The sequence below is a fragment of the Neoarius graeffei genome, chromosome 24 (assembly GCF_027579695.1).
Source record: "Neoarius graeffei isolate fNeoGra1 chromosome 24, fNeoGra1.pri, whole genome shotgun sequence".
NCBI lineage: Eukaryota > Metazoa > Chordata > Actinopteri > Siluriformes > Ariidae > Neoarius > Neoarius graeffei.
In genome coordinates this window covers 12,423,263-12,439,096 of record NC_083592.1, presented here as the reverse complement: position 1 = coordinate 12,439,096, position 15,834 = coordinate 12,423,263, and the positions used below count along the sequence as shown (strand labels likewise).

General features: G+C 43.3%; 1 protein-coding gene across 1 annotated transcript; it reads right to left on the bottom strand.

Moving 5' to 3' along the window:
- Positions 1-855: 855 nt before the first annotated feature.
- lman2lb (lectin, mannose-binding 2-like b) lies at positions 856-15,067 on the bottom strand. The gene is made up of 8 exons (XM_060906699.1): positions 14,847-15,067; positions 13,933-14,051; positions 11,760-11,877; positions 11,473-11,555; positions 11,176-11,337; positions 10,532-10,646; positions 3,126-3,242; positions 856-2,733 (listed from the first exon to the last, which is right to left on the bottom strand). Exons 1-8 carry the CDS (start codon positions 15,049-15,051, stop codon positions 2,591-2,593), a joined length of 1,062 nt encoding a protein of 353 aa, XP_060762682.1. The 5' UTR covers positions 15,052-15,067; the 3' UTR covers positions 856-2,590.
- Positions 15,068-15,834: the final 767 nt, after the last annotated feature.

Sequence of the window (15,834 nt, the reverse complement as noted above, 5' to 3'; positions counted from 1 at the left end):
ATTTTATTATTATTTTGTTGTTACACTATACTATTTATTTCATTTTAGTATTGGTTGAGGTAAGTGTTGAGTTCAATATTTAAAATAAAAACCTCCAGCTTGTTTTTTTGCAATTTATTCCTTGAATGTAAACTAAAGAATGATTGAAAGATTGCCACCAAAAAGGCAAAAAACTAAGGTAAAAAACTTCAATTTTGGTCAGTAATTTTCATAAATTTAAAAGACATGTTTTCCACCAACATCAAGCCCAGCAAACTAATGGCCTGCCCTGTAATGTAAAGTTGGGTCGAGGAATGAAACCAGGCAGGGTTCTGGTAAAAATTGTTTTAGCTGTCTTCTTGTAAAGAACTTAAAAGAATTTAGATTAAACTGAATAATCTCAAATGCTTCTTGTAGCTTTAAAATAGTCCCAGCAGGTGACTCTGAAGAAAAATACTGTGTGTTTGAACACCGCCCGCTGTAAACACTTTGCATACACCCCAATGACCGACTCCACCGACCGCCACGACACCACCGCGCACGATTCCCTCATTGGCACAGTGGAGCACCACAAATTGCTACCTGGTCTGTGGGAAACACTGAGGTGAGATCCCTTTCCGGGATGGATGGATGGACAGACTGACTTCGCCTTTTGGCCAGCGGGGGATTTCCACAAAGAAATGATGCAGAAATGTGTGGAAGAAGTATGTTAAATGTTCCTTCAACGATGACGCAACATTTCTAATTGTAGGAATGGTTACGCAGACATTTCCATAATGCTCATTTTCAAAATTAATCAACTTTGTCTACAGGATCCTGAAGATGCTCGTCCCTGCTGACACTCGTGTTCAAAATAAGACACACAGACATTTCAGATTATGAAAAATGGCTTATTTGTTTATTTAGAATATTCTAATAAACATTAGGACAAAATGATCTGACAGCTGAATCACAGCTGGCGACTCGTGTAGTTATAAGATACGTGAAACTTGACTTTGACGGAGACCAAAGTTTGCCACCAGGAACTGTTTTTATTTCATTTCTTTACCCCAAATATCCTTTCTTTTGTGAAATGACATTTCTCGTTCAGCATTTTTGTGATTTCAAAATAAGACCTTGAATTAGAGGTTCAATGTGTGTAATTCATTTAATATTCTATAGAAAGTTCAAGACATAATTTAATTTTAAATTAAAGACCCCTTTAATCCAGCAAATCCCACACACCACAAGTCCCTTCTCAAAAAAAACAAAAATACATATGCAAAACCCATAATAATAAGCCAGCGTCATTTCCAGTGAACAGAGAAAACGAAATTGGGCATGCTTAGTTTTTCCGTTCAGTGATTAACTGATTTAAAACAGGTTAAAGATGCATTTTAAAGGAAGATCAGATTACAGCAGGACCAAAGAACAGGAAAAAGGAAATAATTAAAATCTAAAAAAAAAAAAAGTTCAAATGAAGCAGCAAAAATGTTTTTGTTCCGTTCAAAGCTCAAATTAACAAAAAAACACTTTCAGGCTATGAATTTCTAACAGCATTTTATCACTGTTATGTTCATTAATCACGGACTCCAATCGCTGGAGTATAAACAAAAATGAAACAATAACCGAGTATGACTCTGGAATTCAGTGCATTACTATTCACAGACTTTATTTAAAAAAAAAAAAAAAAAATTATATATATCCCCAACCCAACTAAACTTCAAAAGATTGCTACTATTGATATTATTCATTTTTATCTTTGTGGTAAACGCTATCGCCTACAGTTTAAGGCTGAAAAAGCAGGAAGGGCGTGTTTAGTATGTGGCACCGAAACGCAACCATTAGTTAAACTCAAATCAGACAAAGCTGATATGAATCCGTGCCAGTTACACTCATTTAACACGAATCCTTCCATCCAGCACATTGAACATATGGTGTCTTTTGTATTAAAATGGCTCAAAAGGACCTAAAAAAACAAAAACGTCCTGAAGTACATCTTTGACAGACGTCAACACGGTTCAGCTTGTTTAACATCACGGTGAGTGTGCGCGCGCGCACGCATGCGTGAATTTATAGATATATAAAGACATTGATACCTGATTTAGTTTTATACGCAGCACCATCAGGCCTCTCTCTAAATTAAATGAAGCGGATGAACGAGGCAGATTTAATTATTGAGCAAAATCCTTCGTGTTTTCCTGCAACGAAACTCATTCCTGTGTCAGGATTCTTGAAGAATAATTTGCCAAGTTTGCATTCAGCTGGGTTTGAATGACAAGCATTACCTTTATTCATTATTTATTTAAAGAATAAATTCACGATTGTGATTTGTCCCCCCCCCCCAACATAGAAAACCAAAAAGAAAATATGCTTCAGTAGTAGCTGCCTATTTAGGTCTCTAATATTTATGTCCAAATCAAGGAACAGATCTTGAACACACACACACACAATTGTTCTTTCTGTAGTAATATTCAAATATCCTATGAACTTTAGTAGATGAATGAGAGGATCAAGACGAGGATGGGTTTCTCTCTCTCTCTCTCTCTCTAGTATGGCTCTTCGGTATCAGAGGTAACATCAGTTAGATGCAGCAGTGAGGAGGAAAAAAAAAAAAATCAGAACACAAAACTCAATAGAAGCGCTTGCGACTGCGCTCCTTCCAGCGAGCGTAGATGAAGAGAATCGCCACGATGAACACCACAAGGCCGACCACACAGAAAAGGAACAGGAAGAGGCGCGTGAGCATGCTCATACCTTCATCCACCACCTCCACTGCAACAGAAAGAGTGACAGCTGCTCTCATGGCCACTCTACAGTGTGCTACACTGGAATTACTCTGCACCCATTTTAAGCTGAGGATATGATCTTTAAACTATCAATGATATATGACAGTGCACATTCACATCGAAAATACTTCTTTACTTGGAAGCAACAAAAATGTCCTCAGCTGCTCGATGTTCCTGCTTCATCAGAATCTTAAAATAGGGTGAAACTGTGGTGCTGAGTTTCATTTCCATTTCTTCATCTCTCTGTTAAAATTAAATTTTAATGGGAACTCAACACAGACAGGGCTCGGGGCACATATGGCACGGCTCTAGATCAGTCGTGTTAAAATGTCACTAACGTTGCCTTTAGTTATTATACACGGTGTTAATGTTTGTTACCGGGAATCTCTCGGTAGTCCACGCTGGGTATCGTCACCTCCTGTTCGTTCTCCAGTTCCTCAGGAGTTCTCTCCACTGTCAGCTCAAACAGCTTGAGGGAGATCAGGTCATGGTTATCTGCCATCAGTCAGACATGAGAAATGAAGCAATTAGACACATAATTTGGCAGGATGATATGGGCAGAGTAAATCAGTGGAGCGCGTCAGACAGTGGAGCGTGTCAGACAGTGGAGCGAATCAGACAGTGAAGTCAGACAGTGGAGCGAATCAGAGAATCAGACAGTGGCGCAAATCAGAGAGAGAGTCAGACAGTGGAGCGAATCAGAGAGAGAGTCAGACAGTGGAATCAGACAGTGGAGTCAGACAGTGGAGCAAATCAGAGAGAGAGTCAGTGGAGCGAATCAGACAGTGGCGCGAATCAGAGAGAGTCAGACAGTGAAATCAGACAGTGGAGCAAATCAGAGAGAGAGCCAGACAGTGGAATCAGACAGTGGAGCGAATCAGAGAATCAGACAGTGGAATCAGACAGTGGAGCAAATCAGAGAATCAGACACTGGAATCAGACAGTGGAGCGAATCAGAGGATCAGACAGTGGCGCAAATCAGAGAGAGAGTCAGACAGTGGAATCAGACAATCAGACAGTGGAGCGAATCAGACAGTGGCGCGAATCACAGAGTCAGACAGTGAAATCAGACAGTGGAGCAAATCAGAGAGAGAGTCAGACAGTGGAGCGAATCAGAGTCAGACAGTGGAGCGAATCAGAGAGAGAGTCAGACAGTGGAATCAGACAGTGGAGCAAATCAGACAGTGGAGTCAGACAGTGGAGCAAATCAGAGAGAGAGTCAGTGGAGCGAATCAGACAGTGGCGCGAATCAGAGAGAGTCAGACAGTGAAATCAGACAGTGGAGCAAATCAGAGAGAGAGCCAGACAGTGGAATCAGACAGTGGAGCGAATCAGAGAATCAGACAGTGGAATCAGACAGTGGAGCAAATCAGAGAATCAGACACTGGAATCAGACAGTGGAGCGAATCAGAGGATCAGACAGTGGCGCAAATCAGAGAGAGAGTCAGACAGTGGAATCAGACAATCAGACAGTGGAGCGAATCAGACAGTGGCGCGAATCACAGAGTCAGACAGTGAAATCAGACAGTGGAGCAAATCAGAGAGAGAGTCAGACAGTGGAGCGAATCAGACAGTGGAGCGAATCAGAGTCAGACAGTGGAGCGAATCAGAGAGAGTCAGACAGTGGAATCAGACAGTGGAGTGAATCAGAGAATCAGACAGTGGAATCAGACAGTGGAGTGAATCAGAGAGAGAGTCAGACAGTGGAATCAGACAGTGGAGCGAATCAGAGAGAGAGTCAGACAGTGGAATCAGACAGTGGAGCGAATCAGAGAGAGTGTCAGACAGTGGAATCAGACAGTGGAGCGAATGAGAGAGTCAGACAGTGGAGCAAATCAGAGAGAGAGTCAGACAGTGGCGCGAATCAGAGAGAGTCAGACAGTGAAATCAGAGAGAGAGTCAGACAGTGGCGCGAATCAGAGAGAGTCAGACAGTGAAATCAGAGAGAGAGAGTCAGACAGTGGAGCAAATCAGAGAGAGTCAGACAGTGGAGCGAATCAGAGAGAGTCAGACAGTGGAATCAGACAGTGGAATCAGACAGTGGAGCAAATCAGAGAGAGAGTCAGACAGTGGAGCGAATCAGAGAATCAGACAGCGGAGCGAATCAGAGAGAGAGTCAGACAGTGGAATCAGACAGTGGAATCAGACAGTGGAGCAAATCAGAGAATCAGACAGTGGAGTGAATCAGAGAGAGAGTCAGACAGTGGAATCAGACAGTGGAGTGAATCAGAGAGAGAGTCAGACAGTGGAATCAGACAGTGGAGCGAATCAGAGAATCAGACAGTGGAGTGAATCAGAGAGAGAGTCAGACAGTGGAATCAGACAGTGGAGCGAATCAGAGAATCAGACAGCGGAGCGAATCAGAGAATCAGACAGTGGAGCGAATCAGAGAGAGAGTCAGACAGTGGAATCAGACAGTGGAGCGAATCAGAGAGAGAGTCAGACAGTGGAGCGAATCAGAGAGAGTCAGACAGTGGAGCGAATCAGACAGTGGAGCGAATCAGAGAGAGAGTCAGACAGTGGAGCGAATCAGAGAGAGTCAGACAGTGGAGCAAATCAGAGAATCAGACAGTGGAATCAGACAGTGGAGCAAATCAGAGAATCAGACAGGAGTGAATCAGAGAGAGAGTCAGACAGTGGAATCAGACAGTGGAGCGAATCAGAGAATCAGACAGCGGAGCGAATCAGAGAATCAGACAGTGGAGCGAATCAGAGAGAGAGTCAGACAGTGGAATCAGACAGTGGAGCAAATCAGACAGTGGAGCGAATCAGAGAGAGAGTCCGACAGTGGAGCAAATCAGACAGTGGAGCGAATCAGAGTCAGACAGTGGAGCAAATCAGACAGTGGAGCGAATCAGAGAGAGAGTCAGACAGTGGAGCGAATCAGACAGTGGAGCGAATCAGAGAGAGAGTCAGACAGTGGAGCGAATCAGAGAGAGTCAGACAGTGGAGCAAATCAGAGAATCAGACAGTGGAATCAGACAGTGGAGCAAATCAGAGAATCAGACAGTGGAACGAATCAGAGAGAGAGTCAGACAGTGGAGCAAATCAGACAGTGGAGCGAATCAGAGAGAGAGTCAGACAGTGGAGCAAATCAGAGAGAGAGTCAGACAGTGAAATCAGACAGTGGAGTGAATCAGAGAGAGAATCAGACAGTGGAGCGAATCAGACAGTGGAGCGAATCAGAGAGAGAGTCAGACAGTGGAGCAAATCAGAGAGAGAGTCAGACAGTGGAATCAGACAGTGGAGCGAATGAGAGAATCAGACAGTGGAATCAGACAGTGGAGCAAATCAGAGAATCAGACAGTGGAGTGAATCAGAGAGAGAGTCAGACAGTGGAATCAGACAGTGGAGCGAATCAGAGAATCAGACAGCGGAGCGAATCAGAGAATCAGACAGTGGAGCAAATGTCAGACAGTGGAATCAGACAGTGGAGCGAATCAGAGAGAGTGTCCGACAGTGGAGCAAATCAGACAGTGGAGCGAATCATAGAGAGAGTCCGACAGTGGAGCAAATCAGACAGTGGAGTGAATCAGAGAGAGAGTCAGACAGTGGAGCGAATCAGAGAGAGAGTCAGACAGTGGAGCAAATCAGACAGTGGAGCGAATCAGAGAGAGAGTCAGACAGTGGAGCAAATCAGAGAGAGAGTCAGACAGTGGAGCAAATCAGAGAGAGAGTCAGACAGTGGAGCAAATCAGAGAGAGAGTCAGACAGTGGAGCAAATCAGAGAGAGAGTCAGACAGTGGAGCAAATCAGAGAGAGAGTCAGACAGTGCAGCGAATCAGACAGTGGAGTGAATCAGAGAGAGAGTCAGACAGTGCAGCGAATCAGACAGTGGAGTGAATCAAAGAGAGAGTCAGACAGTGGAATCAGACAGTGGAGCGAATCAGAGGATCAGACAGTGGCGCAAATCAGAGAGAGAGTCAGACAGTGGAATCAGACAGTGGAGCGAATCAGACAGTGGCGCGAATCAGAGAGAGTCAGACAGTGAAATCAGACAGTGGAGCAAATCAGAGAGAGAGTCAGACAGTGGAGCAAATCAGAGAGAGAGTCAGACAGTGCAGCGAATCAGACAGTGGAGTGAATCAGAGAGAGAGTCAGACAGTGGAGCAAATCAGAGAATCAGACAGTGGAGTGAATCAGAGAGAGAGTCAGACAGTGGAATCAGACAGTGGAGCGAATCAGAGGATCAGACAGTGGCGCAAATCAGAGAGAGAGTCAGACAGTGGAATCAGACAATGGAGCGAATCAGAGAATCAGACAGTGGAGCGAATCAGACAGTGGCGCGAATCAGAGAGAGTCAGACAGTGAAATCAGATAGTGGAGCAAATCAGAGAGAGAGTCAGACAGTGGAGCGAATCAGAGAGAGTCAGACAGTGGAATCAGACAGTGGAGCGAATCAGAGAATCAGACAGTGGAATCAGACAGTGGAGCGAATCAGAGAGACAGACAGTGGAGCGAATCACAGAGAGTCAGACAGTGGAGCAAATCAGACAGTGGAGCGAATCAGAGAGAGAGTCAGACAGTGGAGCAAATCAGACAGTGGAGCGAATCAGAGAGAGAGTCAGACAGTGGAGCAAATCAGACAGTGGAGCGAATCAGAGAGAGAGTCAGACAGTGGAGCAAATCAGACAGTGGAGCGAATCAGAGAGAGAGTCAGACAGTGGAGCAAATCAGACAGTGGAGCGAATCAGAGAGAGAGTCAGACAGTGGAGCAAATCAGACAGTGGAGCGAATCAGAGAGAGAGTCAGACAGTGGAGCAAATCAGACAGTGGAGCAAATCAGAGAGAGAGTCAGACAGTGGAGCAAATCAGACAGTGGAGCAAATCAGAGAGAGAGTCAGACAGTGGAGCAAATCAGACAGTGGAGCGAATCAGAGAATCAGACAGTGGAGCAAATCAGACAGTGGAGTGAATCAGAGAGAGAGTCAGACAGTGGAGCGAATCAGACAGTGGAGCGAATCAGAGAATCAGACAGTGGAGCAAATCAGACAGTGGAGTGAATCAGAGAGAGAGTCAGACAGTGGAGCGAATCAGAGACAGAGTCAGACAGTGGAGCGAATCAGACAGTGGAGTGAATCAGAGAATCAGATAGTGGCGCAAATCAGAGAGAGTCAGACAGTGGAGCGAATCAGAGAATCAGACAGTGGAGCGAATCAGACAGAGAAGTGAATCAGAGCGAGTCAGACATACCCCTTTTCCACCAAATCAGTTCCAGGGCTGGTTCGGGGCCAGTGCTGGTTCACAAGTCGTTCAAGCTGCGAGCCAGCTGAGAACCAGTTTACTTTTCCATAGCTTGCGGTGCTAAGGGAAGCCACGTCATTACGTCATTGTATACGTCAGTTATGTCGCTATATACATCAGTTACATCGCTACGTTTGCATAAACCTTGCCGCGAATATCGAAGCAAAAACAACACGGAAGAAGCAGCAGCAGCAGCAACAACAACAATAATAATAAATGACTTCACGTTTGTACAGCTGCTGCTTCTCGTCGCTTAAAAATGGCGATCTTGTTATTGATCTTAACAACTCCGCCCCCCCTGCTGACGTAAGCGGTTCGTTTTTCTGGCCCCAGAGCCAGTTCGTCGTCAGTGGAAACAGAAAACCCGGTTCCAAACTAAGCACTGGCCCCGAACCAGCCCTGGAACTGCTTTGGTGGAAAAGGGGCAACAGTGGAGCGAATCAGACAGTGGTGCAAATCAGAGAGAGTCAGACAGTGGAATCAGACAGTGGAGCAAATCAGAGAATCAGACAGTGGAATCAGACAGTGGAGCGAATAAGACAGTGAAGTGAATCAGAGAGAGTCAGATAGTGAAGTGAATCAGACAGTGGCGCAAATCAGAGAGAGTCAGACAGTGGAATCAGACAGTGGAGCGAATCAGAGAATCAGACAGTGGAATCAGACAGTGGAGCGAATCAGAGAATCAGACAGTGGAATCAGACAGTGGAGTGAATCAGAGAATCAGACAGTGGAGTGAATCAGAGAATCAGACAGTGGCGCAAATCAGAGAGAGTCAGACAGTGGAATCAGACAGTGGAGCGAATCAGAGAATCAGACAGTGGAGTGAATCAGAGAATCAGACAGTGGAGTGAATCAGACAGTGGCGCAAATCAGAGAGAGTCAGACAGTGGAACGAATCAGAGAATCAGACAGTGGAGCGAATCAGAGAATCAGACAGTGGAGCGAATCAGGGAATCAGACAGTGGAGCAAATCAGAGAAATCAGACAGTGAAATCAGACAGTGGAGCAAATCAGAGAATCAGACAGTGGAGCAAATCAGACAGTGGAGCAAATCAGAGAATCAGAGAGTGGAGCGAATTAGACAGTGGAGCGAGTCAGACAGTGGAATCAGACAGTGGAGCGAGTAGACAGTGGAGCGAGTCAGAGAATCAGACAGTGGAGTCAGAGAGTGGAGCGAATCAGACAGTGGAATCAGACAGTGGAGCGAATCAGAGAATCAGACAGTGGAATCAGAATGTGGAGCGAATCAGAGAATCAGACAGTGGAATCAGAAAGTGGAGCGAATCAGAGAATCAGACAGTGGCGCGAATCAGACAGTGGAGCAAATCAGAGAATCAGAGAGTGGAGCGAATTAGACAGTGGAGCGAGTCAGACAGTGGAATCAGACAGTGGAGCGAGTCAGACAGTGGAGCGAGTCAGAGAATCAGACAGTGGAGTCAGAGAGTGGAGCGAATCAGAGAATCAGAGAGTGGAGCGAATTAGACAGTGGAGCGAGTCAGACAGTGGAATCAGACAGTGGAGCGAGTCAGACAGTGGAGCGAGTCAGAGAATCAGACAGTGGAGTCAGAGAGTGGAGCGAATCAGACAGTGGAATCAGACAGTGGAGCGAATCAGAGAATCAGACAGTGGAATCAGAATGTGGAGCGAATCAGAGAATCAGACAGTGGAATCAGAAAGTGGAGCGAATCAGAGAATCAGACAGTGGCGCGAATCAGACAGTGGAGCAAATCAGAGAATCAGAGAGTGGAGCGAATTAGACAGTGGGGCGAGTCAGACAGTGGAATCAGACAGTGGAGTGAGTCAGACAGTGGAGTCAGAGAGTGGAGCGAATCAGACAGTGGAATCAGACAGTGGAGCGAATCAGAGAATCAGACAGTGGAATCAGAATGTGGAGCGAATCAGAGAATCAGACAGTGGAATCAGAAAGTGGAGCGAATCAGAGAATCAGACAGTGGAGCGAATCAGACAGTGGCGCGAATCAGAGAGAGTCAGACAGTGGAGCAAATCAGAGAGAGAGTCAGTCAGTGGAGTGAATCAGAGAATCAGAAAGTGGAATCAGAAAGTGGAGCGAATCAGAGAATCAGACAGTGGAGCGAATCAGACAGTGGCGCGAATCAGAGAGAGTCAGACAGTGGAGCAAATCAGAGAGAGAGTCAGTCAGTGGAGCGAATCAGAGAATCAGACAGTGGAATCAGAAAGTGGAGCAAATCAGAGAATCAGACAGTGGAGCGAATCAGACAGTGGCGCGAATCAGAGAGAGTCAGACAGTGGAGCAAATCAGAGAGAGAGTCAGTCAGTGGAGTGAATCAGAGAATCAGACAGTGGAATCAGAAAGTGGAGCGAATCAAACAGAGTCAGACAGTGAAATCAGACAGTGGAGCAAATCAGAGAGAGAGTCAGACAGTGGAGTGAATCAGAGAATCACACAGTGGAATCAGACAGTGGAGCGAATCAGACAGTGGAATCAGACAGGAGTTAATCGGACGCTGCCAAAAAACCTTATAATTTTTGAGAAATTTAAAGAAATCCTCTATCCAAACCTGACAGATCTCCAGTAAGCGATGAGGCTCCTAAATAATACCCTTGAGGAAGGTGGACACCTGGGATCTCCACACACTCCTTCCACTCATGCGCTCCTTCTATATCCATCATCACCTGTAGTGGAACAAGGGGTTTAAAATGAACCATTTTGGTTATTTAATGACTTTAAACATCACGATTTGTCAGAACATCTTCACTCGCTATTTGCAGTCTATCTCATGTGTCCCAGCAGTGTGCTCTGTGTGTGTGTGTGTGTGTGTGTGTGTGTGTGTGTGTGTGTGTGTATACATTCAGCAGCCACAGCAAAGCTTTTTTTTTTTTTTTAGCTGAGAACTGTGTAAAGTGCCTTTTAGTGCACATTACTGGTGTATTTATTTATTAATTAAGACACCGGCTGTGGTTGTAAATACAGCATATCAAGTACAGCATGCATTATCTGTTGGTCACATGACGCCCCCCAGTGGGACTCTTCAGCAGTTTGGGTACAAACACTCTACAGAGGTACAGCATACAGAGAAGAAAGAAAAAAAAAAGAGAAAAAAAAGCAGCTGCTAAAACCTCATTCATATTCAAGATTAAAACACAGACGTGATAACTGTACAGTGTGTGGAAAGGCCGATTTATGACCCGTGTGTGTGATTACCGTCAGTGTGTTCTTCATGTATCTGACCAGGACGAATGTATCATAGTCGACGTTACGCACAGTGGCCTGGCAGCCACCCAGATCTGCATTCCTTCCGTCCTGATCGTGGTCGTACGCCACGCTCCCATTTCCCACCATCGCCGAAATAAATGGAAAATACCTCTATGCACAGAGAAACCAACAACAACAACAAACAAACGGAATAAAACCCCCATCACACGGTGAAGTAAAAGCATATTTATGAAACATGAAGCATCATTCCATTACAGGAGATGAAGAAACTTTAAGATCATATACCTCATGCTGATTTTCATGATTGGGATACGTGTCGATAAAAATCCCAAGGCCGGTGAAATGATTGACGTTCCCAAACACGGGGCCTGAAACGAATCGGCACAGACAGCAGCATTCAGAAGCTTCTGGTTTACACATAAAAACTTGGTGAAGCTTTAAACAGAGGATGCGAAAAAGGATTTACTCTTATTTTTTTTTATAACAAGTTAAAAAAAAATGTGTCAAGGTCGCTTTCTGTCCATTCTTCTCACACCACAGCAATGTCCATCATACTTTCAACAACAACGTACCTATCTGCATGCGTTCTCTGGTCAGCCACAGCGCCAGTCCATCACCGTTCAGGGTCTTCTTGCCTTGGCCGTGGATCTTAAAGTGCACCTGGAGCTCCCAGTCTCGAATGTAAAATGGCTACACACACACACGAAATGATTTCTCTAGAAATGATACAAAACTATTTCTGTGATAACATTTTACAGAATTACAGTCATCATTAAAGGTTATTGAAAAATGATGAGTATATACAACCCTGATTCCAAAAAAGTTGGGACAAAGTACAAATTGTAAATAAAAACGGAATGCAATAATTTACAAATCTCAAAAACTGATAGTGTTCACAATAGAACATAGACAACATATCAAATGTTGAAAATGAGACATTTTGAAATTTCATGCCAAATATTGGCTCATTTGAAATTTCATGACAGCAACACATCTCAAAAAAGTTGGGACGGGGCAATAAGAGGCTGGAAAAGTTAAAGGTACAAAAAAGGAACAGCTGGAGGACCAAATTGCAACTCATTAGGTCAATTGGCAATAGGTCATTAACATGACTGGGTATAAAAAGAGCATCTTGGAGTGGCAGCGGCTCTCAGAAGTAAAGATGGGAAGCGGATCACCAATCCCCCTAATTCTGTGCCGACAAATAGTGGAGCAATATCAGAAAGGAGTTTGACAGTGTAAAATTGCAAAGGGTTTGAACATATCATCATCTACAGTGCATAATATCATCAAAAGATTCAGAGAATCTGGAAGAATCTCTGTGCGTAAGGGCCAAGGCCGGAAAACCATACTGGGTGCCCGTGATCTTTGGGCCCTTAGACAGCACTGCATCACATACAGGCATGCTTCTGTATTGGAAATCACAAAATGGGCTCAGGAATATTTCCAGAGAACATTATCTGTGAACACAATTCACCGTGCCATCCGCCGTTGCCAGCTAAAACTCTATAGTTCAAAGAAGAAGCCGTATCTAAACATGATCCAGAAGCGCAGACGTCTTCTCTGGGCCAAGGCTCATTTAAAATGGACTGTGGCAAAGTGGAAAACTGTTCTGTGGTCAGATGAATCAAAATGTGAAGTTCTTTATGGAAATCAGGTACGCCGTGTCATTCGGACTAAAGAGGAGAAGGACGACCCAAGTTGTTATCAGCGCTCAGTTCAGAAGCCTGCATCTCTGATGGTATGGGGTTGCATTAGTGTGTGTGGCATGGGCAGCTTACACATCTGGAAAGACACCATCAATTGCTGAAAGGTATATCCAGGTTCTAGAGCAACATATGCTCCCATCCAGATGACATCTCTTTCAGGGAAGACCTTGCATTTTCCAACATGACAATGCCAAACCACATACTGCATCAATTACAGCATCATGGCTGCGTAGAAGAAGGGTCCGGGTACTGAACTGGCCAGCCTGCAGTCCAGATCTTTCACCCATAGAAAACATTTGGCGCATCATAAAACGGAAGATACGACAAAAAAGACCTAAGACAGTTGAGCAACTAGAATCCTACATTAGACAAGAATGGGTTAACATTCCTATCCCTAAACTTGAGCAACTTGTCTCCTCAGTCCCCAGACGTTTACAGACTGTTGTAAAGAGAAAAGGGGATGTCTCACAGTGGGAAACATGGCCTTGTCCCAACTTTTTTGAAATGTGTTGTTGTCATGAAATTTAAAATCACCTAATTTTTCTCTTTAAATGATACATTTTCTCAGTTTAAACATTTGATATGTCATCTATGTTCTATTCTGAATAAAATATGGAATTTTGAAACTTCCACATCATTGCATTCTGTTTTTATTTACAATTTGTACTTTGTCCCAACTTTTTTGGAATCGGGGTTGTACACATGTAGAGTAATAAGACAACAGAGAGGTGAGGGAATGACTGCTGATCACTGTTATGCAAAAGAACAGGAACAATACAGTTTAAATATAACTATAAATGGACTTTTTTTTTTTTTAAAAAGTACAAAGCGCTGTTAAGTAGAAATTGGAATTATTGGCAAGTTGCTGCAGTATAAGAGAAATAAAACACGTCAAAGTGTGCTGTTACAGAAAAATCATCAAATTCATGCTGGTAACTGTAACCCCATTTCATCACACTATCCTGTCGTTGATTATTTTCCAAGAACAGCATGACAGAATGTTCGAGTGTGAACATTCGATTCGAAGCGTACTCACGATGCGACTCCACACGGCACCCTGTCTGCTCTGCAGGTCTGGAGTCAGGCGAACGTACTCGGGTGTGATCATGGCGTTGCCCAATAAATCCCAGTGTGACGAGCTTGACGAGCCCAGACCTGCATGTGTGTGTCACAGAGTTAAGTGTAGAACAACACTAATAACACATGCATTTTTTTTTTTTACTTCCTCCTCTGGTTAGCACACAAGATTTTCTCCAAAAGAGCTTGTTTCTGGTGTGGAAAAAAACCCCAAACACTAAGCTACATTTGAAATGGATCAACTAATTCTTGATAAATTATTTTTTGATTATTAAAAAAAAAAGGTTGAAAATAACAAATCCAAGGCATCTCAATTAAAAGTGATGAGTAAATAAATGATTGTTTTATTGGTCATATTTAATAAGTTATGTTTTATTTTGTGTAGTCCTTGCACTTTAAGCCTAAGCTTTTAATTTCATGGTATTCCATACAATCACAATAAATTTGATTCTGAATGACGTCACGTGTCATTAAAGATACCCAATAAGCCACTTTTCCTGGACAGGACAGCCTTGATGGGATTTATTTTTAATTAGTGGTTGGATCAGTTGAGAAACATTTTAAACGCTACATTTACAAACAAAAATGCGGAAAACAAAGTTGTTCAATTAGCTGTTCTCGATGTGTTTATTATGTACAGTCATGTCACAAATCGCACTCAAAGCTCACCAAGTTTAAGAACGAAAAAGGCACACGTTTTTAAAATCCCACCCATATTCTGCCTCTTGCCCTGTGATTGGCTCGAAGCGTTAAGACGTTCGTGCTGTTTGGAGAACTGCATGTGAGTGTGAAGTACTGGCCCAATCACAACACAGGAGGCGGGATTTTATCGCAAAACAGGTGGCAAAACAGCAACCAGATTCATTCCCCTACCTTGGTACGGCTTGGTTAGCGAATACTCCCTCTTCAGAAATTCGTCTCTCTGAAAGTCTTCATTTCCGGAACAGCGGGCTGTCAATGCGAGTAGAAAACTTAGTAGAAAATAAACTTTGGCGTTGTTCAGAAAATGTCTGGATAACTGGATAAATTGTAAACAAATTGCGCTGTGATTCTTAAACTCGTTCATAAGCGCCGCCATCTTTTACCTCCGACTTCCGGTTGAGCCCGGCTACAGTGTGTATTGGCGAACGGGCCATCCGAGTACTATTCTGATTGGCTGGAAGTACCGTCATTCAAATCATCAGCCAATCGCTGCTCTCCACAAGTGCTCTCAGATGCGCGTTGTCAAACAATTTAATGATTTTTTTTCCCTGTCATGTTTTATGGATATTCCAAATGCCACTATTATCAGATAGAAAGTCGTCATAATAATAATAATAATAATAATAATAATTTATTATTATTATTATTATTATTATATTCTGATTGGCTGGAAGTACCATCATTCAAATCATCAGCTAATCACTGCTCTCCACAAGTGCTCTCAGATGCGCGTTGTCAAACAATTTTATGATTTTTTTTCCCTGTCATGTTTTATGGATATTCCAAATGCCACTATTATCAGATAGAAAGTCGTCATAATAATAATAATAATAATAAATTATTATTATTATTATTATTATAATTATATTCTGATTGGCTGGAAGTACCATCATTCAAATCATCAGCTAATCGCTGCTCTCCACAAGTGCTCTCAGATGCGCGGTCAATCAATTTATGATTTTTTTTCCCTGTCATGTTTTATGGATATTCCAAATGCCACTATTATCAGATAGAAAGTCGTCGTAATAATAATAATAATAATAATAATAATAATTATTATTATTATTATTATATTCTGATTGGCTGGAAGTACCGTCATTCAAATCATCAGCCAATCGCTGCTCTCCACAAGTGCTCTCAGACGCGCGTTGTCAAACAA

Excerpts from the sequence above, each read along its gene's own strand:
- lman2lb (XM_060906699.1), bottom strand. The coding sequence starts at position 15,051 with ATGGCGGCGCTTATGAACGAGTTTAAGAATCACAGCGCAATTTGTTTA. Across the intron at positions 11,338-11,472 it reads ATCATGAAAATCAGCATGAG|AGGTATTTTCCATTTATTTC; the intron begins GTATATGATCTT and ends CTCTGTGCATAG. Across the intron at positions 2,734-3,125 it reads GGACTACCGAGAGATTCCCG|TGGAGGTGGTGGATGAAGGT; the intron begins GTAACAAACATT and ends TTTCTGTTGCAG.